General features: G+C 40.0%; 2 protein-coding genes across 4 annotated transcripts in view; one reads left to right on the top strand and one right to left on the bottom strand.

The window, feature by feature from the left end:
• LOC309620043 (G2/mitotic-specific cyclin-B3-like) overlaps positions 1 to 25,326 on the top strand; it is a 187,728-nt gene that overhangs the window by 105,299 nt on the left and 57,103 nt on the right. The window lies entirely within an intron of this gene.
• The window catches only part of DGKK (diacylglycerol kinase kappa), a 164,392-nt gene that overhangs the window by 12,015 nt on the left and 127,051 nt on the right, over positions 1 to 25,326 (bottom strand). For 2 of the 3 annotated variants that reach the window (XM_082376007.1, XM_082376008.1), the window contains exons 9-19: positions 24,792 to 24,975; positions 23,957 to 24,065; positions 23,040 to 23,179; positions 21,723 to 21,804; positions 9,072 to 9,163; positions 8,088 to 8,187; positions 6,899 to 7,118; positions 4,701 to 4,797; positions 3,052 to 3,159; positions 538 to 634; positions 155 to 262 (exon numbers count right to left, since the gene is read on the bottom strand). In XM_082376007.1, coding sequence (XP_082232133.1) covers positions 155 to 262; positions 538 to 634; positions 3,052 to 3,159; positions 4,701 to 4,797; positions 6,899 to 7,118; positions 8,088 to 8,187; positions 9,072 to 9,163; positions 21,723 to 21,804; positions 23,040 to 23,179; positions 23,957 to 24,065; positions 24,792 to 24,975 — 1,337 coding nt within the window. Of the gene's footprint in view, positions 1 to 154; positions 263 to 537; positions 635 to 3,051; positions 3,160 to 4,700; positions 4,798 to 5,257; positions 5,363 to 6,898; positions 7,119 to 8,087; positions 8,188 to 9,071; positions 9,164 to 21,722; positions 21,805 to 23,039; positions 23,180 to 23,956; positions 24,066 to 24,791; positions 24,976 to 25,326 lie in introns of all 3 variants that reach the window. The other variant, XM_082376009.1, reaches the window with a different exon arrangement.

Raw genomic sequence — 25,326 nt, forward strand, 5'->3', positions numbered from 1 at the left:
AAAAAAAAAAAAAACCTCATCATACAGCTGCTGCCAATAAAGGTCCCCAGCCCATCTCCTCTTCCCCTACACTCCAGTCAATTCAACTCTCCTTTCTGATAGACTTTAGAGGGGTCAAGCCTTTCTTCCTCCCTGTTCCTTGTTCCATACTCACTGTGGTAGCTGTGCTGCTTCCCCAAAAGTTGACGCCTCCAGCATAGCTGGTAATGTTGAGCACTACAATGCCTTGCAGGTTTGGCAAGGAGATGGCTTCTCCGTCACACTGAAAGAAAAAAGTAGCCCTTATTGGCTGGCTTTTCAGATACCAATGTGAAGGGCCATTTACAGAGATGGGGGAAGGGCTCTGTCTTCTCTTCATGCTATTATTTTCTTATCCATAAAATGGAAATCTATCTTCATGCTTTCCTCCCATGAGCAATGAGTGAGGATCAGAGTTAAAGCTTGGGAAGAACTAAGGATATAGTGGAAAGTTGATTCCCAAGGTCATGATATTTCCTTTCTTCATGCCCAGGAAGGATCACCCTCTTTTCCACTAACCTCCAGGTGCACTCGTTCTTCCAGTTTCCTGTAAGAGCGCTGAAAAAGTTCCTTGCTTCCCAGAAGGCCATACCACATCTTGTTCTTAAGGCGGCTACTACAGGGAGATAAGGGTAGAGAAAGGTAGTCAGAGGGTGAATAATATAAAGATAAGTGGATGAAGAAAAGTAAGAGGAGACACCATCTTATTCGTCAAGTGCCTTCTTATAGAGAGGAGTCATGTTTAATGGTAACTGGACACAAGAGGGAATGCTAGGATAGTGTAACTGGTATCCTTATGTGAACACCAGCTGAAATGGGTTCCTGGGTCTCCTTGAGGCATCAGCATCCCATTGATTTGTCACTTTTACTTGCTTCTGATATTGGTTCAGGCTTGGAAGAGACAGGCTATATTTAGAAAGTAAGGCTCATAAAAAGCTGTGAGCATAACTGGCTAGTACACATCAGCTACCCTGGCAAGTGCCACTCTGGGAGCTCAAGGTTTCAGCCACTTGGAATCAATTTCATTTGAAACATGTGACTCTTAGATTGCAGTTTCTTTGAAGCATAACTTTTCTGGCAAAGTGGAGAGATTTCCAAGACCTGTATATCAAACACTTAACTCAGTGCTACAGAATAGAAATAAGCTTACTAGGAAGACTGTAGAGTAGGAACCAGTGGAGAGAATATGGGACGGGCAAGGATATCCGGAGACTTGTGGTGGAGGTGGGAAGGACAAGGTCCTGTTGACTGTAGAGTCTCTGATAAAAACAGGCAGGATACTTAACAATCACTAGAAAGACTGGATAGAGTTTACTGTGAGCTTTTAAAGTAGAGCCACAGGGCTTCCCTGGTGGCGCAGTGGTTGAGAATCTGCCTGCCAATGCAGGGGACACGGGTTCGAGCCCTGGTCTGGGAGGATCCCGCATGCTGCGGAGCGACTAGGCCCGTGAGCCACAGCTACTGAGCCTGCGCGTTTGGAGCCTGTGCTCAGCAACAAGAGAGGACGCGATGGTGAGAGGCCCGCGCACTGCGATGAAGAGTGGCCCCCACTTGCCGCAGCTAGGGAGAGCCCTCGCACGGAAACGAAGACCCAACACAGCCATTAAAAAAAAAAAAAAAGTAGAGCCACAGAAATGAGCCACCACAGGGCATGGGTTTTGAAATGTAAGAAGGCTAGCACATAGCACAAAATTATTTGCACTCTGTTTTAAACCATAAGTTCTCTGGGCACTTCAGTTTCCTTATCTATTAAAAATTGGAGTTTGGTTATATGGAAATGCAAAATACCTAGAACAACCAAAACAATTCTGAAAAAAGAACAAAGTTGGAGGACTTTCATCTCCCAATTTCAAAACTTACTATAAAGCTACAGTTATCAAGACAGCGTGGTGCTTGCACAGGATAGACACATAGATCAATGGAATGTAGGTGAGAGTCTAGGAAAAAAAACCCTTACATTTAGGGTCAATTGATTTTCAGCAAAGGTGCCAACACAATTCATTGGGGGAAAGGATAGTTTTAAAAAGTGGTGCTGTGGTAAATGGATATCCATGTGCAAAAAGATGAACTCAGATTCTTACCTAATACCATACATAAAAAGTAACTCAAAACAGATCATAGACTTAAATGTAAGAGCAAAACCAAAAATTTTGGAAGAAAACAGCAAATTTTTAAGATCTTGGGTTAGGCAAAGATTTCTCAAACATGGCATCAAAAGCATGGTCCGTAAAAAAAAAAAAACAAAAAAAAACAAAAAAAAAACTTGATCAATTGGAACTCATCAAAATTCAAAATTTTGTATTTCAAAAGGGACCATTACAAATGAAAAGACAAGCAATAATAACAAAAAAGACAAGCAACTGGGAAGCAATATTTTCAAGACACATCTGATAAAGTACTTGTTCCTCAGCCCAGGCCTGCTCTGAGAAAGAAGTTCTGGTGGCAGGTGGGCAGGGATGGTGATGATGGGTGGAGGGTGTGCTTCTTTTTACTCATAATTTCAATTTACCACAAGAACTCTGAGGCTGCCTTAGGGTATGTCTGTAGTACAAAAGTACCAGAAGGTGCCAAGCAGACCAACCAAGATGGGGTAAAATCAGTAGGTCCTGGGGAACCCGGTTAGGAACACTAAGAACCAGTAGGGCGATCTTTGATACTTTGCAGCCTTGCCAAGCAAGAACAGACCTAAAACCACTACTAGGACCTCATCAAGTTCTTGGAGACAGAACAAAGATAGGCAATTGGCTGAATTGAATCAATGTAATCTGTTTTCAGTAACAGTAACACAGTTAGCTGTCCACAGGTCAAGACTATGAAAGCAGCTCCAAGTTCAGGATGCCAGTGCAGCGTCATCACAGATCTGGTCAATATTTGGGGCAAGCTATCCCACTAGTCTAACCTTGGGACTAATGTGTTTTACTTACAAAGGACAGACTCTTTCTGTTTCTTGTCTGTGAGGTAGGGGATGTGGGAATACATGTGTATATTGTGATTGTGTGTTTGTATGTAGGGAGGGGAGTTTCTTTTCCTTACTTGTATTGTCCTGGGTGTTCATCTCTTCTGGTGTTGAATTCCAGAGAAATTTTAGCATCTAGTCCAATTCCAAAATAGTTGTTCATGACACACCTTTCTTTGAAGCGTCTGAAATTAGCCAAAGGGAAGAAGAAAATAGACACTGGTGCAGGAAAGAAGTGCTGTTATCATTGGGCTGCAGACTTTATCTGCGTGATCAACAGCCACTGAGGGAAGGCCCCCTCTACACTGGGCACAAGGCTTAATGTTCTTGAGAGGCACATGTAGATGTCCTATTGTGTTAACAACTAACTTGTTAGCTGTAAGAGAGGACACCCAGCCAGTTGGGTGGATTCAGTGGAACTGGGATTCATAATAAAGAAGCCATCTTTGGAGGCTGTCAGATATGAGTGGTCATTATTTTCTCCACATAAAATAAAGGGAAATAAGAGTCATTGACTTATTCCCATAAAGAAAGAACATTTAAGTATCTCAGATAAAAATATATGATGAAAGTAAAGTCTGTATTACTGTTTCCAGAGATGTCTGAACTCCTTTGTAGCACTTTCACATCAAAGGGCAAAGTGACCACATATTTGAAGGAAAAAAACTGATAAAAGAGGGTAGATATATATACAACAACAACAACAAAACCAAGTAGTTTGTTTTATTCTTCTGCATCCATCCATTAAAACCAGTGGTGTGCTGGAGCCAATTCATACCAGTTTAGGTAAGCTGATTATGCCTATAATTCCCAACTCTGCATTCAATGACATTATATCAGTAGCTTGAAATAGGCCATGATGAAAGGGTTTACACCAGGAATAAATCAGGGCTTTCATCCCCCCAGAGAGCTGGTTGTTAAACATTTTCCAGCACACCATTGATCAAAACTCATTAGGTAGGTCCATTGAGGCCTCATATATGAGCTTAAGCCAATGGTAAAGCGGAGGGGAATGGGAGTTGAATATAGGAATAAATGGGAAGCTGCAGAAAACTTAAATAATTGCTAGCTGTGTCTTTCTTTTGAGAAACTGAAAATAGTTACAATTTAGCTACTTAATCACAGATTTTTTTTATTCATTACTAAACTGACCCTACATCTCTCACATGAGATTTGTCTTCCTTGACCACAGTCCAGAAATTGGGGATTCTCTAACTGATGTAACTGATTTTCTTAATGGAACTCAAAATGAGTGAATGTGATGGAACTTGGCTACTGGGAATATTCTAAAGAGGTAGGGCTATTGAGACAGATGTCTTTAGATTTGCTAGCTAGCCCTCTAAATGTCCACTTACTTCTTAGCAACTCCAATCATTTACTGTTAAAGGCAACAGTGAAAAACAGGTCCTTTGAAATGAAATGAAGTTGTTTTAATAAAAAAAAAATAATAATAACAACTGTAACACATATAGCACCTAACTATGGGTGCCAAACACTGCCCAATGCAAGTACTTTGGATATATAAACTCAATAAATACAGCAAACCTATCTGGCAAGTTCTACAATTATCTCCATTTTATACATGAGGAAACTGAGGTTTGGTTGAATTACTTAAGTTCACACAACTAGTAAGTAGAGTCAGCATTTGACTCTGGGTATCCTTAGACTATTCTCTTAACCAGAGAAAGGGAGAAGCCATAGGAAGGTGATAGGCTTAAATACTTACATAGTTTCAGGTGTAAAATATAAGTGCTCCAAATTGAGGTTATCTAGGTCTTCACTTTTGAGAGAAGATATAGAAGACAGAGTACCAAGACGAGAACCTAGACACAAAAGACGTCACCTTGGTGTCAGATACAAACAAGAAAGCCCTTCCCCCCACTTGTATTTCACCCCACTTTCTCTGTTGGAGCAGAGTCAAGCTCAATGACTTTCTCCTTGATAATATTCAGGGTTCTCATTCCAAAGAGGGATCATCTTGGATGGACAGGGACTTCCACTGACAGAATAGTAAGGTTGGGCTGCTTGCTTGCTGGCAGTGAAACAGCTTCAAATCTTGGGTTTCATCAGGCCAGCCTTTTCAAAGTATCTAATGGGGTCATTACTTCTGGACATAGGCATGGGGTCTTATAGTGTGAGGTTTCTCGAGAAGAGGGAGGGATATGTACTGCAGAGTAGGATTATGGCTAAAGGAAGATGCATGAAAATACATCTTTATTCTCTGGGAACTAGAAGACAGAGATGAAGCTTAGAGTAAAGGAAGGAGAAGAGAAAGATCATTACGGTGTCTTGGGCTCATCTGGTTAATATCTTCTGAGTCATCTTCCAGGAAGAAAGTTGAACTAAAGTTCTTGACTGATATTGTCTGTCGGCTTTGCTCATCAAGAACTATAGAGAAAAAGTGGAAGGAAGGAGGGAAGGAAGGAAGGAGAGGAAGGAAAGGAAGGAAGAAAAGGAGGAAAGGAGGGAGGGAGGATTGGTCACATTTCTTGAGCATCTCTTTTGTTTAGTTAATACCAGTCAGTGTGTGGGGAGACAATGGAGACTCCCATTTGATCATCACATCTCCTCCATGATGCTGTTTGTGGTTTCAGCTTTCTTACAGTATTGCCATGTCTCTTCACATCCGTGCCTGAGCTTTCTGTGTTTTACTTGTTACTCTTTTCCTATCGTCCAGTAAATGTGGTTGTGAGTAGAAGCTTGGGGCCAGAGGTAGGGGGAGCAGGGTGGGAAACTCTGTTCTTCTACCTCCATTCTTGCCTCTTTGTTAATTCATTTACTCACATGACCTTTGTTCTAAACTTAAGCCTCTAGGACCATGCCATTCTTTCAACCAAATGTCTCACCAATACCCAGAATATTTGAGAAGTCTCCTTTCTTTTACCAGCCTATATACTGTATAGCTCAGGTGCTCAGCCTATGCCAAAGCTCATAGGTTCAATCCCTGTGCTGCCAGGGGAGCCTTTCTCTGTCCCATGGCCACAAGTTGTACTTCTAAATCTGACTTATGTATTGATGGAGCAGGCTGAGGATTAGTTGTGACAGGGTTATGGCTACATCAGATTGATCTGATCCCTGCTACTTGGAAACTACCTACAGAAATAGAGGCAAACTGGCTGTTTAATGATTTCATAGTGCAGAAGGGTTATTTCCTTTCTTTCTTAGAAACTTGGCTGAGGTTGTACCTAAAGATACCCAGGCAGGAGAAGGTACTGTAACTAAAGGTCAAAGGCCAGCCAAAAGGACTTCCTTGCTACATGGACTTCTGTTCAAGTCCAATAGCTCAGGTAGAACACACTTGGTGTTATATTTTCTGATCTGTTTTTCAAAGAAGCATTGTGGAGAAGAAGTGGGAACCAAAATGTTAAATTAAGAAGTTGGAGGAGTTGAAAGAGTTTTCATACTGAGTTGGAAGCTTGCAGATTGTCATGAGTTATGGGAAATGGCAATCAATGCTAGAGCTGCCAGGACCACTCTCAGAGCCCTTGTGCCTGATTAATACTGTGTAAGACATGCAGAGATGAACACTATTTTCTTTCTAAAATCGTCATAGGCTCAGTGGTTGGAAGGGGACAGGAGCAGGTGGAAAAAGATTCCATGGCTGGAGGTTGAAGCTGACAGACCTTTGAGCCAAGCCACTTAGCAGCTGTAATTGTTTAGGATGATTGTTAGTTCCAAAAATAAATAAGTAGAAAGAGTTGAGTGCCTGGGAGGTAGGAGGAGCAAAAGGGGCAGCTTATCAGGACTGAGGCTTTTCAAATCAGTGGAGACTAGGACAGACTTTGGATGCTTTATGAATGCAGAATCTAGTCAAGTTTTGGTAGTGATGTCAAATAGTAGACCCAGAGTGAGGGAGACCAGTAAACTACCCACAGGAACCTTCTCTTTCCCCTACCTCAATCACCACAACCCTGGGGCCTTTACCTTGTTCAACTTGGAATATGATGAGTTTCAAGGACTTTTGGAGATTCTGGGCCTTTGTGGCCAGCTCCAACTTGCACTTGGCTATGTGGTCTATTTGAGGGATGAAGGGCTTTCCATCTGCCTTGGCACTGTCTGCATGTGCTGTGGTACTCTTCTCAACTGCTGCATCCTCAGCAAGGATATCAATCAGGACACTGAGCTTGTCATACATTAAGTCGCTCTATATGGGGAAGGAGACAGGGCATTGTTACGAGGGATTTGTGCCTGAAAGCACAGACTGAGGAGTCAGATGGTATGGGGAGAGGTAGGGAGGGGTACTAGTTGGCCAGGAACACTGAGCATAGAAAGCTACATGTGGGGAGATGAAAGTTTAGGGAAAGAACTGCTTGGGTAGATGTGATAAGATAACCAAAAGGTGTTAGGGGGTCAAAGAGACACTGTTTGTTTCAGAGCAGCTGCAGGCATCAATATATGTTGCCTAGTCTTTCTCATGTCAGAGTGGCCTGTAAAATGATGTGTAATATGGCAAAACTGAGGAAAGATAAACATTTCTGGATTGGTGTTTTCATGGGCATGCTCCTATGAATGTGGATGTGGCTCTGCATGGTTGCCTGGTGTCTGCCTTTGTCTGTGTGTATGTTTGGGGGTGTACTACATGATTATAGCTTGATTCCCAGCTCCATCACTTAATAGTTTGTAAACTTAGGTAAGTCACTTAATCTATTTGTGTTTTTATATTCTAGGGCAGTTGTGAAGATTAAATAAGTTAATACATTATAAGTGCTTAGAACAGTTCCTGGCACACAGTAAGTGCTATATAAGTGTTAGCTGTTATTGTTACTGTGGTTGTTATAGAGGTGAATGTGCGTGTATTTCTAGCATGTATTTGTATGTATTTTCAAGCATGTTCTGGTATACAACCATGTGCATACATGTTGGTGTACGCTTGTGTCTAGGTGTGGACAGATGCTTGGCATATGCTTAGGGACATGGTACATGGATAAGCATGTATAGTGCCACTCTTCATTTGGTGAAAGGTGGAAGTTTGATGAGGATTTTCCCCATCAGGGAGGCTTACCAGCTGCTCCTCCTTGCTCTTTTACAATTCCCAGTGAGAGGCACATTTGCTTTTATTAAAAATGGGGCCCTGGCACCACAAAGAGTACAAGAAAAAAGGATGGAAACTTACTTTCAAAATCACAGACTCTATTGCTGTATTGTTCTGTTTTATCCGGCTCCAGGCCTTTACAATATCAACTACAAAATCTTCCACTGCTGAGCACAGGAATCTGGAAATATAAGATAGATGACACAATGTGACATGGACCATGAGGTCCAGAGACCTTCTCTCTTATAATATTAGTTTCCATCTTCCTCCTCTTCCTTCTCCCTCTCTCTTTCCTGATCTCTCCTCCCTCCCTCTCCTTGTCCCTCTCCCCCAACTCCCTCTCCCCTCTTTGTTTATTCTGATTCTTCATGTGCATATGGTGAAATATGCCAGTACCTAAGAGAGTTTAACTAGCATTTCTTAGCCCAAATTCCAAATTTCCAGGAAACAGAATTCAGTCAGTCCAACTTGGGTCAGGATTTCACCCTGGGTCAAATCAGCTATGGTTCAAGGGCCTGGCTAATTTAGTACAAACATAATGACTTTGGGACGACGGTCCCTGTAGGGACTGTTTCTCAAAAGAGAATGTGGTAGACTTGGAAGGAACCCACCAGAGTCCCAAGAGGAATGAATGACCCACGTATTTAGAAGGGGAGAATGTGTTGCTCAGCTATGCGAAAGCAGCTGTAGCAGATACCACAGAGAGTTTTCCAGGTATTAAATGGAAAACAAGGTCTCCCTACTGTAGGGAGCTATGCTATGCTCTTGAATGGTATGGAATGTTGTGTTTCCCTTCTGTAACCCTTCTTCCAAATCTGTGGCTTACAATTTTGTCTTTTTGGAGTAACAAGAGCCCTCACCCCAATCTCATCTTTTTTTTTTTTTCCCCCCGTAAACTTTCTATTCAGGAGGTTTGAGTTGGAAGAAATTTGATTTGGGAAGGTAAACATAAGCTTTCCTTGGCCTCAACCCCCCAAGCTATTAAAATGAGCCCCATCTCTGACTGAGGAACAGCCCATGAGGGGCAAAAACATCCCAAAGTTTGAGAGCCAAAGGAAGACTGACCTGGTTGCAATGATCATCTCTGTCGGGTACTTGGCCTTCAGGATTTTGTTCAACTCAGTGGTTGCAGATTCTAAGTGTTGGATGGCAGCAGCCTAGGGGCAAAAGGAGTGTTGAGCCCTGGAATCTTAGCACTGTGACATAGTGTGCTACCCATCCTCACCCATCTCATTACTTCCTACTGATGCTTTACCAGCATCCCAACTCTCTCTCTGAAAATAATCACAATTAAAGAATTCTTGTGGAAGATCTCCACAGATAATCTTAGATCTGTGGTCATTCTAAAAATAAGAGATGTATATTGTTTCCTCTCATTTAAATTAATACTCAAAAACTCATATGAAGGAGTTACTGTTTGTTCCATGTTTCAAATGAAAAAAGAATCTCATATTACATAGCTAGTAAATAATAGATCTGGGATTTGAACCCACATCTTTCCAACCAGAGTGTCACCTCTTATATATAATATTAAATATAATAATAGCATCCACTTATATAGAATTTACTATGTGCTAGGTTCTGTTCTAAGATACATATATATTTTTTTCAGGTAACCCTTATAACAATCTTATGAAATAAGGATTATTATCCCCATTTCACAAAACAGAAAACTGAGGCATAGGGAAGGGACAGCTGATAGGTGGCACAGACAGGATTCGATTCCAGGTAGTCTGGCTCTTGAGTCTGTACTCCTAACTACAACTTATACTCATCCCTCTCCATCAACCCCACATTCAAACATCTATCAAGTCCTGATGATTCTATCTCTTCAATATGTTTTAACTACGTCCACTTCTTCTTATTCCTATTACCACTTCACCAGTCCAAATCACCATCATCTTTTGCCTAGACAATTACAGCGCTGCCTATCTTTTTTCCTTGCCTCTAGTCTTTATTCCTTCAATTTTTTCTCCACATAACATGTAAATATTCTGTTTTAAACCTTTCTATTAGATAGCAGAATAGATAGATGGATAGATATGTGATAAAGAAAGTATAGTGAAATATTAATGGTAGAAACTACCATTTAAAATTTCCTATATATTTGAAAATTTCATAATAAGAAAAATCTTTATATAATTCTTATTGCTTTTAGATAGAAGTTCAAACTTCCTGGGGGAAGATATCAAGATGGCAGATTAGGAGGACATGGAACTCAATTCCCCCCATGAACACATCAAAAATACATCTAAATGTGGAGAAATTCTCACTGAAAACTAACTGGAGACTGGCAGAAAGACTCCTGTACAACCAAGGCTGTAATAAAGATCCACACAAAATTGGATAAGAAGGGAAGAGAAGTGATCAGGTTGGGACCTGTGCCTCTGGGAGAGGACACAGAAGAGGGAGAGAATTACAAAGACAGAGAGCCTCCCTGGGGAGTGAGCAGTTCGAGCCACATATTGGGCACCACAGCCCTGGAATCTGACACCAGGAACACAAGTCCCCTTAGCTGGTTAGAAAACCAGTGGGACTAACAGGAGGGCTGTAAGAAACTTAGACTCGGAGGGACTCAAGATGGCGGAATAGGAGGAAGTGGAACTCACCTTCCCCCATGAATACATCAAAAATACATCTACATGTGGAACAATTCTCACTGAAAACTAACAGGAGACTGGCAGAAAGACTCCTATATACCCAAGGCTGTAAGAAAGATCCACATAGAATCAGACAGTAAGGGAAGAGAAGTGATCAGGTTGGGACCTGTGCCCCTAGGAGGGGACTCAGAAGAGAAAGGGGATTACACAGGTAGAGATCCTCCCTGGAGAGTGGTGGTTTGAGCCACAGATTGGGTGCCTTAGCCCTTGGGTCCAACAAAGGGAAGATGAGCCCCCTTGGCTGGTTGAAGGGCCAGTGGGACTAATAGGACGGCTGTGGGATGCCTGGACTCTGCTTGGGAGGAGGCCGTGAAAACTTGCTAGCTCCCAAAACAGGGCAGAAATGGTGGATTGAAACCACCCAGCTGGCTGACTGGTTTCCTGTGACCACTATGGCATGCATCCTAGCCTGAGCCAAGCAAATGCTCCAGCACAGTTTGCCTCATATGGCAGCTCCACATGGGACTAAGGGCTGCCACAATAAGGAAAAAGCTTGGCTGTAAGATACTATGGTGTACCAACTTATAATGGAAAAGAATCTGAAAAAGAACATATATATATATGCGTGTGTGTGTGTGTGTGTGTGTGTATATATATATATATATATATATATTACACCTGAAACATTGTAAATCAACTATACGTCAATAAAAAAAAGATGCTATGGTGGCTCAAACCCTAAGTGGCATCTGAGCAAGCAGGGGGCAGCTGTTACTGGCAGTTGCACAGGTGGAGCATCAGGGGCAGACCAGATCTCTGATGGCAGTCAGACCACCACAGCCCATGCCCCCACCACTGTTGAATACCCACACCAGCCCCTCTTTCTCCAGCATTGCTCCACTCGGGTGAGGGTGCCAGTGCTGGGAGGGAAAAGAGCACACATTTAAAGGGAACTGAGCCAGCTCGGACCCAACCCTCAGGGCTTTTGCTCCAGCACCTTGGGACCTGACCCTGCTCTCAGTAAGGCGGTGATGACCACTGAACAGAGGGGAAGCCCTGACTCACACATTGCTCTGGCCCTAGCACCTCCATCTCTAGCCCCACCTCCTACCAAGGTGACAGCTACCAGCACACCCTGAGGAAGGGTGTGACTTGTGCTCACATCAAATCCAGTTCTGCCACCAAAGCCACTGGGGCCTTGTAGACTGTATAGGGATACTCCCACATAAGGACATCCCTCTAAGACCACCATAGGTAATTGTTTCACCTAATTTCATAGAGACAGAGAAAGATAAGCAAAATGAGAAGACAGAATAATTTGTCTCAATTGAAAGAGAAAGAGAAAGCCCTGAAAAAACAACTAATGGAACATAAATAACTTACTAGATAAAAAATTCAAAGCATTAGTAATAAGAAAGCTAACTGAATTAGGGAAAAGAATAGGTGAACACAGTGAGAATTTTAACAAGGAATTAGAAAATATAAGAAAAGAACTAGTCAGAACTGAAGAATACAATAACTGAAATGAAAAACACACTGGAAGGAATTAACAGCAGACTAGGTGATACAGAAAAACACATAAGGGATCTGGAAGATAGAAAATGGAAATCACAATCAGAACAGCAAAAAGCATATATACGTGTGTGTGGGGGGGAATTTTTCACATTATAGGGGTCCCAAAATGAGAAGAGAGAGAGAAGATGGTTGAAAATTATGGTTGAAAACTTCCCAAGCCTGAAGAAAGAAACAGATATCCAGGTATAAGAAGCACAGAGGGTCTCAAATAAGACGAACCCAAACAGAACCACACCACACCGAGACACCTAATTAAAATGTCAAAAGTGAAAGAGGATTCTAAAGGCAGCAAGAGAAAAATAGTCAGTTACCAGGGACCCCCTCATAAGGCTATCAGCTGATTTCTTCACAGAAACATTGCTGGCCAGAAGGTAATGACAAAATATATTCAAAGTCCTGAAAGGGAAAAACCTGCAACCTATAGGACACTCTACCCAGCAAGGTTATAATTTAGACTAGAAGGAGAGATAAAGAACTTCTCACACAAGCAAAAACTAAACGAAAAATGAGCAATAGCCTACTCTAAAAGAAATGTTGAAGGGTCTTCTCTAAATAAAAAAGAAGTAAGAATCTATAGGAAAGGGAAATCCCCAGATAAGAAAGGCAAATATATAGTAAGGATTTAAGATCAATTAAATAAGCAAGCATGTAGATTAAAAGAAGAAAAAATGTAAAATCAAGTATAAAGACAATTAACAGTAAAGGGATAAGCATGAAGATGTAAAATATGATTAAAAAAACACAAAATGTTGGGGAGGGGAGTAAAAAATGTAGATCTTTTAGAATGTGTTTAAACTTAAATGACTATCAGTTTAAGTCACATAGATATAATTATGGGTCAGTATACTTGAACCCCATGGTAACCACAAATCATGGTAACCATGGTAAAGACACACAAAAACCAAAAAGAAAGGAACCCAAGCATAGTACTAAAGAAAATGATTAGATCACAATGGGAGAAACAAAAAGAAGAAGTGAACAGAGAAGAACTACAAAAACAACTGGAACACAAGTAATAAAATGGCAATAAGTACATACCTATCAATAATTACTTTCAATGTCAAGAGACTAAGTGTTCCAATCAAAAGACATAGGGTGGCTGATTGGATTAAAAAACAAGACCCTTCAATATGCTGCCTATAAGGGAATCTCTTCAGGCCAAATACACACAGAACAAAAGAGAGGGGATGGAAAACGATATTTCATGAAATCATTAATGACAAGAAAGTGGTGATATCAATATTCACATAGGACAAAAAGACTTTAAAATGAAGACTATAACAAAAGAAAAGGGCATTGTATAATGATAAAGGGATCAATACAAGAAGATATTACACTTGTTAACATATATGCACCTACACAGGAGCACCTAAACATATAAAGCAAATACTAGCAGACGTAAAGGGAGAATTTGACAACAATATAATAATAGTAGAGGACTTTAACATTCCACTGACATCAATGGACATATCCAGACAGATAATAAGACAACAGTGGATTTAAATGACACAATAGACTAGTTGGACTTAATAGATATCTACAGGACATTCCATCCAAAAACAGCAGATTACATATTCTTTTCAAATGCACATGGAATGTTCTCCAGGACAGATCACATGCTAGGCCACAAAAGAAGTCTCAATAAATTTAAGATAGAAATTATATCAAGTATTTCTTATGACCAAAACAGTATGAAACTAGAAATCAAATACAGAAAGAAAAATGGGAAAAGAACAAACACATGGAGACTACACAACATGCTACTAAAAAACCAATGAGACATGATGAAATCAAAGAGGAAATCAGAAAATACCTCAAGACAAATGAAAACGGAAACACAACTTTCTAAGATCTATGAGATGCAGCAAAAGCAGTTCTAAGGGGGAAGTTAGAACCAATACAGGCCTTCCTCAAGAAACAAGAAAAATCTTGAGCAAACATCTTACCACCTAAAAGCATTAGAAAAAGAAGAACAAACAAAGCCCAAAGTCAGCAGAAATAAGGAAATAATAATAATAATATATAAATAATAATAATAATAAAAATAATAATCAGAGGGGAAATAAATAAAATAGAGATCCAAAAAACAATAGAAAAGATCAATAAAACCAAGAGCTGGTTCCTTAAAAAGATAAATAAAATTCATAAACCTTTAGCCAGGGTCACCAAGAAGAAAAGAGAGAGGATCCAAATAAACAAAATAAGAAATGAAAGAGGAGACATAAGAACCAATACCACAGAAATGTAAAAAATCATAAGAGAATACTATGAACAGTTATATGCCAACAAATTGGGCAACCTAGAAGAAATGAACAAATTTCTAGAAAAATACAGCCTGCCAAGACTGCTTCAAGAAGAAACAGACAATTTGAACAGACTAATCACTACAAGTAAAATTGAATCTGTAATAAAAAAAAACTTCCAGCAAACAACAGTCCAGGACCAGATGGCCTCAGAGGGGAATTCTAACAAACATATAGAGAAGAGCTAATACTTATCCCTCTCAAACTATTCCAAAAACTTGAAGAGGAAGGAACACTCACAGATTTATTCTACAAGGCCACCATTACTCTGATACCAAAACCAGACAAGGAAACTACACACACAAAAAAAGAAATTACAGGCCAATATCTTTGATGAATATAGATGCAAAAATCCTCAACGAAATATTAGCAAACTGAATACAACAATATATAAAAGGGATCAAACACCATGATCAAGTTGGATTTATTCCAGGGTCAAGAGGGTGAATCAACATTCACAAATCAATCAATGTGATGCACATTAACAAAAGGAAGGATAAAAATCACAAGATCATCTCAATAGATGCAGGAAAAGCATTTGAAAAATTTCAACATCCACTCATGATAAAAATTCTTATCAAAGTGGGTATAGAGGGAACATATCTCAGCATAATTAAGGCCATTATGATAAACCCATAGCCAACATCATACTCAATGGTGAAAAGCTGAAAGACTTCCCACTAAGTTTTGGAACAAGACAAGGATGCCCACTCTTACCACTTCTGTTTAACATAGTAATGGAAGCTCTAGCCACAGCAATCAGAGAAGTAAAAGAAAGAAAAGGCATCCAAATTGGAAGGGAAGAAGTAAAACTGTCACTATTTGCAGATGACATAATACTTTATATTGGGAACTCTAAAGTCTCCACCCCCAAATATTAGGACTAATAAATGAATTCAGCAAGGTTGAAGGATACAAGATTACCATATACAGAAATCTGTTGCATTTATATACACTAATAATGAAATTTCAGAAACAGAAAGTAAAAAATCATCCTGTTTAAAATCATACCAAAAAGAAGAAAATACCAAGAATAAACTTAACCAAGGAGGTGAAAGACCTATAATCTGAAAACTATAAAACATTGATGAAAGGAACTGAAGATAATTCAAAGAAATGGAAAGATATCCTGTGCCCTTGGATTGGAAGAATTAATATTGTTAAAATAGCCATAATACACAAAGGAATCTACAGATTTAATGAAATCCCTATAAAAATATCCATGACATTTTTCACAGAACGAGAACAAATAAAAATCCATAGGGAACCACAAAAAACTCCAAATTGTCAAAGTCATCTTGAGAAAAAAAGAACAAAGCTGGAGGTATAACCCTCCCAGACTTCAGAATATACTACAAAGCTACAGAAATCAAAACAGCATGGTACCGTCACAGAAACAGACACATAGATCAAAGGAGCAGAATAGAGAACCAGAAGTGAACCCACGCACCTATTGTCAATTACTTTATGACAAAAGAGGCAAGAATATACAATGGAGAAAAGACAGTCTCTTCAGCAAGTGGTACTGGGAAAACTGAACAGCCACATGTAAAACAATGAGATTAGAACATTTCCTCAGACCATGTATACAAATAAGCTCAAAGTGGTTCAAAGACCTAAATGTAAGACATGACACCATGAAACTCCTAGAAGAGAACATAGGCAGAACACTCTTTGACAAAAATCGTAACAATATTTTTTTGGGTCCGTCTCCTAAGCCAAAGGAAATAAAGCAAAAATAAAGTAATAGGGCCTAATTAAACTTAAAAAGCTTTTGCACAGCAAAGGAAACTATCAATAACATGAAAATACAACCTATGAAAAGGGAGAAAATATTTGCAAATGGTGTGGCTGACAAGGGGTTAATATCCAAAATAACAAACAGCTCATACAACTCAATATCAAAAAAATAAACAACCCAATCAACAAATGGGCAGAAGACCTGAATAGAAATTTTTCTAAAGAAGACATACATATGGCTAACAGGCACATGAAAAGATGCTCAACATTGCTAATTATTAGAGAAATGCAAAACAAAAATGTGATATCACCTCACCTGTCAGAATGGCTATCATCAAAATGTCTACAAATAAGAAATTTGGAGAGGATGTGGAGAAATGGGAACCCTAGTACACTATTGGTGGGGTTGTACATTGTTTCCAGCCACTATAGAAAACAGTATGGAGTTTCTTTAAAAAACTAAAAATAGAACTATGATATGATCCAGGAATTTCAGTGCTGGGTATGTATTTGTAGAAAATGAAAACACTAATTTGAAAAGATGCATGTACCTCAATGTTCATAGCAGCACTATCTACAATAGTCAAGATATGGAAGCAACCTAAGTGCCCATCAACAGATGAATGGATACAGATGTGGTTTATATATACAATGGAATACTACTCAGCCCCCCCTAGAAGAATGGAATTCTGCCATTTGCAACAATGTGATGGACCTTGAGGGTATTATGCTTAGTGAAATATGTCAGTGAGGAAAAACAAATACTCTGTTTTATCACTTACATGTGGAATGTGAAAAACAAAACAAATGTATATTCAAAAGACAGAAACAGACTCATAGACGTAGAGAACAAACTAGTGGTTACCAGTGTAGAGGGAATAGGGAGGAGTGAGATAAGGGTATCAGATTAAGAGATACAAAGCACTATGTATAAAATAAATAAGCAACTTTGATATATTATACAGCAAACAAACAAACAAAAGAAACCTACACTCTGCTAGTGAAGAGCACACCCACACTTGCTTATTCCTGAAACAAGGCAGAAAAAAACAGGTTGAAACTGAATGGGACTCTGGCCAATTTCCCACAACCACTCTGGCACACAGCCAGCCTGAGCCAAGCACCTGTTCTACCCCACTTGCTTCACCATAACAGCTCTATGCTAGGGTGAGGGTGGCTGAGGGGAGTGCTCAGATTTGAGGGACTATGCCAGCCCAGACCCCAAATGGCATCTGAATGGGGCAGGGGCAGCAACCTGGCATTTATGGAGGCACCACATCAGAAGTATTCCAGGATTCCAAGTGGAACTGGGGACATCACAGCCTGAACCCAGGCCCACACCCATGCCAAATGCCTGCTCCAGCCCCTCTTGCTCCAGCACTGTTCCCCTCTGGGGCAATTGTGCTGGTGCTAGGATGGGGGAAAGAACACACTGAGAGGGAATGGAGCCATCTTGGACCTGACCCTCAGTGCTTCTGCTCCAGCAATTTGGGACCTGCCCCCAGCCCCAAGAGGGTGGTGTTGGCCACTGAAAAAGGGAGAAGCCCTGGCTCACACTGGACTCTAGCTCTCGCTGCTCCATCTGCAGCACCACCTCCTACTGAGGTGATAGCTGCCAGCACACTCTAGGGAAAGACATGACTTGTGCTCAAGTCAGATCTAGCTCTCCCACCAAAGTCACTGGGCACATGCAGACTGTATGGGGATGTTCATACCCAAGGACACCCCTTCAAGACTGGAAAAGGTAACTGTTTCATCTAATTTCGTAGAATAGAGACAGCAAAAGTTAAGAACAATGAGAAGACAGAGGGATTTGTTTCATTGAAAAAACAGGAGAAAACCCCTGAAAAAAAAAACAACTAATAAAACAGAAATACACAATTTACTAGATAAAGAATTCAAAGCATTAGTAATAGATAGGCTAACTGAATTAGGGAAAAGAATAGATGAACACAGAATTTTAACAAGGAAATAAAAAATTTTAAAAGGTGAAATGAAAAACACACTAGAAGGAATTAACGGCAGACTAGGTGATACAGAAGAATGAATAAGTGATCTGGAAGATAGAATAATGGAAATCATCCAATTGGAATAGTAAAAAGAAAATTTTTAAAAATGAGAACAGTTTAAGGGACATTTGGGACAACACAAAGCATACCAACATCAGCATTATAGGGGTCCCAGAAGAAGAGAGAGGGAGAGGGGGCTTAAAAGTATATTTGATGAAGTTATGATTGAAAATTTCTTGAAACTGAAGAAGGAAACCAATATCCAGGTACAAGAAGCATAGAGGGTCCCAAACAAGATGAACCCAAACAGATGCATACCAAGACATAATAATTAAAATGGCAAAAGTTTAAGATAAAGAATTCTAAAGGCAGCAAGAGAAAATCAAAGAGTCATATATAAGGGAATCCGCATAAGGCTATCAACTGATTTCTCTTCAGAAAACTTGCAGGCCAGAAGGTAGGACATGATATATATATAAAGTGCTAAAAGGGAAAAACCTGCAAGCTAGGATGCTCTCCCAGCAAGATTATCATTTAGAATTGAAGGAGAGATAAAGAACTTCTCAGACAAGCAAAAACTAAAAGAATTGAGCAATACTTAACCTACCCTAAAAGAAATGTTAAAGGGTTTTCTCTAATTGAAAAGGCTATAACAAAAAGTAAATTTCTATGGGAAAGGAACAAATTCCACTAGTAAAGGCAAATATATAATAAAGGCTGAGGATCAACCAATTAAGTAAGCTAGTACAAAGATTTAAAGAAAAAAATGTAAAATCAAGTATAACTACAATAAACTGTGAAGGGATAAACATGGAGATGTAAAATATGACATTAAAAACACAAAATGTGGGGGGAGGGGAGTAAAAAAAGTAGATATTTTAGAATGTGTTTGAACTTAAATGACTAACAGTTTTTAAAAAGTAGATACAGTCGTAGGTCAACATATAGGAACCCCTTGGTAACCACAAATTAAAAACCTACAATAGATATATAAAACTAGAGAGAAAGGAACACAAGCAAACCAAGAAAGAAAACCATCAAACCACAAAAGAAGAAACTAAAAGAAGAAGAAAAGAACAGAGAAGTACAAACACAACCAGAATACAAATAACAAAATGGCAATAAGTACATACCTATCAATAATCACTTTAAAGGTCATTGGACTAAATACTCCAATTGAAAGACATAGGGTGGCTGATTGGATGAAAAAAGAAGACCCATCTATATGCTGCTTACAAGAGACTCACTTCGAGTTAGACACACACAGACTGAAAGTCAGAGGATGGAAAAAGATATTTCATGTAAATTGAAACGACAAGAAAACAGGGGTAATAATATTCATATAGGACAAAATAATCTTTAAAACAAAGTCTATAACAAAAGATTAAGGGTATTATATAATGATAAAATGATCAATACAATAAGAGGATATAACACTCTTTATCATATACACACCTAATACAGGAACACCAAATATATAAAGGAAATATTAACAAACATGAGGGGAGAAATTGACAATAATACAAAAATGGTAGGGGACTTTAACACTTCACTTATTTTAATGGACAGATCATCCAGAGAGAAAATCAATAAGGAAATGGTGTCTTAAATGACACAATAGAACAGTTGGACTTATCTACAGGACATTCTATCCAAAAGCAGCAGAATACATATTCTTTTCAAGTGCACCTGGGATGTTCTCCAGGATAGATCACATGCTAGGCCATAAAACAAGTCTCAACAAATTTAAGAAGATAGAAATTATATCAAGCATTTTTTCTGACCACAACAGTATGAAACTAGAAATCAATTACAGGAAGTAAAATGGAAAAACACAAACAGGAGACTAAACAACATGCTACTAAATAAACCAATGGGACATAATTCAAAAAGAGTCATGTACCACAATGTTCATTGCAGCTCTATTTACAATAGCCAGGACACGGAAGCAACCTAAGTGTCCATCAACAGACGAATGGATAAAGAAGATGTGGCACATATATACAATGGAATATTACTCAGCCATAAAAAGAAATGAAATTGAGTTATTTGTAGTGAGGTGGATGGACCTAGAGTCTGTCATACAGAGTGAAGTAAGTCAGAAAGAGAAAAACAAATACCATATGCTAACACATATATATGGAATCTAAAAAAAAAATAAAAAAAGGTTCTGAAGAACCTAGAGGCAGGACAGGGATAAAGACACAGACATAGAGAATGGACTTGAGCACACAGGGAGTGGGAAGGGTAAGCTGGGACGAAGTGAGAGAGTGGCATGGACATATATACACTACTACCAAGTGTAAAATAGATAGCTAGTGGGAAACAGCCACATAGCACAGGGAGATCAGCTCAGTGCTTTGTGATCACCTAGAGGGGTGGGATAGGGAGTGTGGGAGGGAGACACAAGAGGGAGGAGATATGGGGATATATATATATATGTATAGCTGATTCACTTTGTTATAAAGCAGAAACTAACACACCATTGTAAACAATTATACTCCAATAAAGATGTTAAAAAAAAAGATGGGACAATGATGAAATCAAAGAGGAAATCAGAAAGTACCTTGATACAAATGAAAATGGAGACACAACATTCCAAAATCTGTGGGATGCAGCAAAGCAGTTCTAAGAGGGACGTTTACAGTGATACAGGCCTACCTCAAGAAACAAGAAAAATCTCAAACAACTTATATTACCAACTAAAAGAATTAGAAAAAGAGCAAACAAAGCTCCAAGTCATCAGAAGGCAGGAAATAATAAAGATCAGAAGGAAATAAATAAAACAGAGACCAAAAAAACAATAGAAAAGATTAATGAAACCAAGATCTGGTCCTTTGAAAAGATAAAATTGATAAACCTTTAGTGAGGCTCACCAAGAAGAAAAGAGAGAGGACCCAAATAAAATAAGAAATTAAAGCGGAGACATAACAACCAATACCACAGATATTCAAAAAATCATAAAAGAATACTATGAACAGTTATATGTCAACAAATTGAACAACCTAGAAGAAATAGACACATTTCTAGAAACATACAATCTTTAAAGACTGAATCAGGAAGAAATAGACAATCTGAACAGACTGATCACTAATAGTGAAACTGAATTTGTAATTTAAAAAACTCCCAGCTAACCAAAATCCATGACTGGATGGCTTCACAGGGGAGTTCTACCAAACATACAAAGAAGAGTTAATACATATTATTCTCAAACTATTCCAAAAATTGAAGAGGAAGGAACACACTGTAGTTAATCCATACTTTCCATAAATATTTTGAGTGAATGCATAAGTAAATGGCTGACTGAATTATATCCCCAACACCTAACACAGTTTTTGGTAAATAACTGCTAATTGAAATGTCCCCAATCCTGAATGATCTCATCCTTATCAAGCCCATGGACTATACAAAAGCTTCTCTCTGGGTTTAGCCTATTATTTCAATGTGTAATAAAGATGTTGGCCTGAATTATAGCTAGGCAGTTGTTACCTCAAATCGGGGTACATCCATTTCAACTTGTCCTCTTAGCAGTGGGGTTTGTCTGGGAGTCTCCCGGATCATCACACTCCATCTGAAATGAAGTTTAAAGACAGATATTTAGGGCTCTGTTTCATCACAGGTTGGCACCAATGCTTCACATGTCACGAAAGGGGTCAAAATATTTATGTGATGGGTAGGAATGAGTTGTAGGGGATGCCCAAGTTATCTCAGGTCACGTGATCTCAAGGTATACCCCAAGAGAGACCTCTGCTTCATGACTTCTCAAGGCCAGTGTGATGGAAGGAATTCCACCACAGAGTTCTCAGAGAGCAGTGCTTCTCAAGCAGTGGTAACTACCAAGGTCACCTGAGGTGCTTTTGTAAAATACACGTACCAGGGCTCTACCCAAGACCTACTGAATAAGAATATTTGTGGGGGCTTCCCTGGAGGCGCAGTGGTTGAGAATCTGCCTGCCAATGCAGGGGACACTGGTTCGAGCCCTGGTCTGGGAAGATCCCACATGCCGCGGAGCAACTAGGCCTGTGAGCCACAACTACTGAGCCTGCGCGTCTGGAGCCTGTGCTCCACAACAAGAGAGGCCGCGATAGTGAGAGGCCCGCGCACCGCGATGAAGAGTGGCTCCCACTTGCTGCAACTAGAGAAAGCCCTCGCACAGAAATGAAGACCCAGCACAGCCATAAATAAATAAATTAATTAATTAATTAATTTAAAAAAAAAAAGAATATTTGTGGTAGGGCCCAGCTTGGTACCTTGAAAAAGCTCCCCAGGTTATCCTTATGAGCAGTCATAAATCAAATACTATGCCCCCACATAGAAAGTCTTTCTTCTCAGAAGATTGGAGGGGGAATACTGTCTCTTCTCTAGGACACAGATAATCCAGGCCAATTGTTTATGAGCCCTCTTTTTTTGAGTTTCTTTGAGTACCTGATAAAGCTATAGAATAGTTTCTATACTATCCTAGAATAGAACAGAAAGATGGAAACTTTCCCAAGGAAAAAATATGCTTACATGGATAATTAGCTATGCAATTTGAAGGAGGTTTATAGAACCCTTGAAATTTACCAATGGGGGCTCCTGCTCTAGGATCTTTTAAGTTTGAGGAGGGGCTTCAGTGATGTTTAAAGGATACACAGTAGACCCTGGCTTCTTAATAGGCAAGGTCCCCCAAATTTCCTTGCACCGAAGCCAGAAAGGCAATGAAGCTCTGTGAGGGAGTTTAGAACATTCCTGATTGAGATGATGTAACTGGGAGTAACTGGCAAGGGAATGAAAGAGCCACAACGACCTGATCTTTCAGCTACTCACCTGTCTAGAATCCTCACACCAGCTTGCTCCACTCTGTTGAGGATGTTCAGAGGCGATTTGTTTTTGTTCCAGAATGCACCCCAGCCAAGGACACGGGCCAGATCATTACCGGTTCCAAGAGGGATGACTGCCAGCTGACACTGCAAGAACAAAACCAGGCACCCTTTTCAGACAATCCTACCAAGATCCACCCATAAAAGAACCCAGAGGGTGCTTTTTGGGAAAAAAAAATATGGTTTCAAAACTAGTGGCAATAAGGGACCTATGATTTTAGGAAGTGTAATAGGAAGATGTTTGAAGTTGAGTGAAATTTTCCCTAAGGAGTTGGATCCCACTCTTGGCAATACAGAACCTACTCAGTAAGGGGAAAAGTTGCTGGAATGTGACAATATTTGTAGCCATGCTTATAAAAGAGAAATATAGCCACAAATTTCTATCTAGGCTGGGCCAAAGAGGTAAGGTGCCTTAAGGAGATAAAGCTACTGCAGTCAGAAGAGCAGGGGGCTGCTTAGGGAGAGGGGGGAGAGGTAGAGGAGCACTTCTGCTACTCTAGAGACTCAGGGAAGAAAGTGGCCTCAGGAGGGGTAGGGAATTGGGGGCTGAATGCTGCCTGATGCCACTTCTTTTTTTCTTGCTTTCCTCCCCTTCAAATCTTCATTTTGGGGCTTGGGAATTAGAGCACTGCTCATTTTTTTCTGCTAACTTCCTCTTTCTTCCTTCCTACTGTTAGATAACCAGAAAATGGTATAGGTGAGCAGGCTTAGATTGGGAATCTACCAGTCAGGTTGACTGTGAAACCAGTAGGAAACGTGTATTTTATAGACAAGGAGAGTAAAGACCAGGGACTTCTTGGGATAAGCAGTTCCACACCGCCAGTCTCTTTAGCAATGGTTAAATTAAGTCAGCTAGGGACTCACCCGTTCCTGTAATCCAAAGGCATCAATCAGAGATAAGACCCAGCTCACGCTGCCGTCTCCACCACAAACCACAATGCGAAAGCGAGCAAAGTTCTTGAACATGCAGAGTCTGGAAGGAAGAGGGGAAAGGGGAGTCATTTCATGAGCTGATGAGTTTTACAACTCTTTCTTACAATGTGCCAGGAGCTAAGGACTGCTGCTTCTGCACCCTGCTATCAGGCTACCTGTTTCCTTTCCCTTAACCCCTATCTCTCTGTGTACCTAAGATCATAGGGAATGCTCCCACAGGCAATCCTGGAGATCGGGCCTTGCCTCAACCTACACTCTTCTTTGCCCAACCTTGTTCTGGAAGTTACTAGTTGCCTAGCCTAATCTACTTGCTGAGACCCAGGAAGAATGTCTTGCACAGTTGCCAGTGGGTTCACAGAAACCAGGGCTGAACAGCCAGATGGTCTCTAAATAAAACAGGCCTGTAGTAGAGATGTACCTACTTGCCCCCAAGAAAAAGAGTGAGTGACAGGAAAGGTGGAAAATAATATCCATTTGCCTCCTCCTCTGAAGTCAGGAGACATAGTTACCTTTTCCAACTGGAAAAGGTGAAGCAAATCTGAGAGCAGGACATAGGCTTGAAAGGATTTCTGGGAGAGGGCTAAAAGTCCTCCAGCCAGCCAACTCAAGATGCTGTGGAGTTGTGTTTGTGTCCTGACTTGAGAAAATAGACCTTTCCTGCCCAGGTACTAGAACTAATTATTTCAGGAAGCCTATCCTACTCTAGAATGTGTAGAGGGGGGAGTCCCTTCTATACCCGTAACTACATCCCTTACCCCATGCTTACCCGGCTTCAGGTCCACCCTTCGAAAGGTCAAACACTTGAGACGGGTTAAGGTATTGCTTGAATTTCCGGAGGAAGACGATCCCTTGGTGATCGCCGCTTTTGGAGTTGATGAAGATGAGAAGGGGGCATGAACAGGCTGAAGACCAATCAAGATTCCAGAAATCTGGACATACTTCTAATTGGCCTAATAATGCATACAACAGAAAGAAAAGGGAAAAAAAGAAAAGGGCCATTTAGATGGAAGCAAGGCATGACTTAACATCAAATTTTACAAAGACTTTTTAAAAACAGCTTTATTGAGGTATAATTGATATACAAAGAACTGCATATATTTAATGTGTACAATTTAATGAGTTCAGACATATGCAAACACCCATGATACCATCACCACAATCAAGATAATAGACATCCAACACCTCCCACAGCTTCCCTGTGCCTCTGAGACTGAGGAACAGAGGGGAAGTTAGACTCAACCCAAAGGGGCTTTTATTTAAGAAAACAACAACAGCTGGTCTTTGCCCAGCTGTTGCCAGGT

This window comes from Balaenoptera borealis, assembly GCF_965194805.1.
Source record: "Balaenoptera borealis genome assembly, chromosome: X".
Lineage (NCBI taxonomy): Eukaryota > Metazoa > Chordata > Mammalia > Artiodactyla > Balaenopteridae > Balaenoptera > Balaenoptera borealis.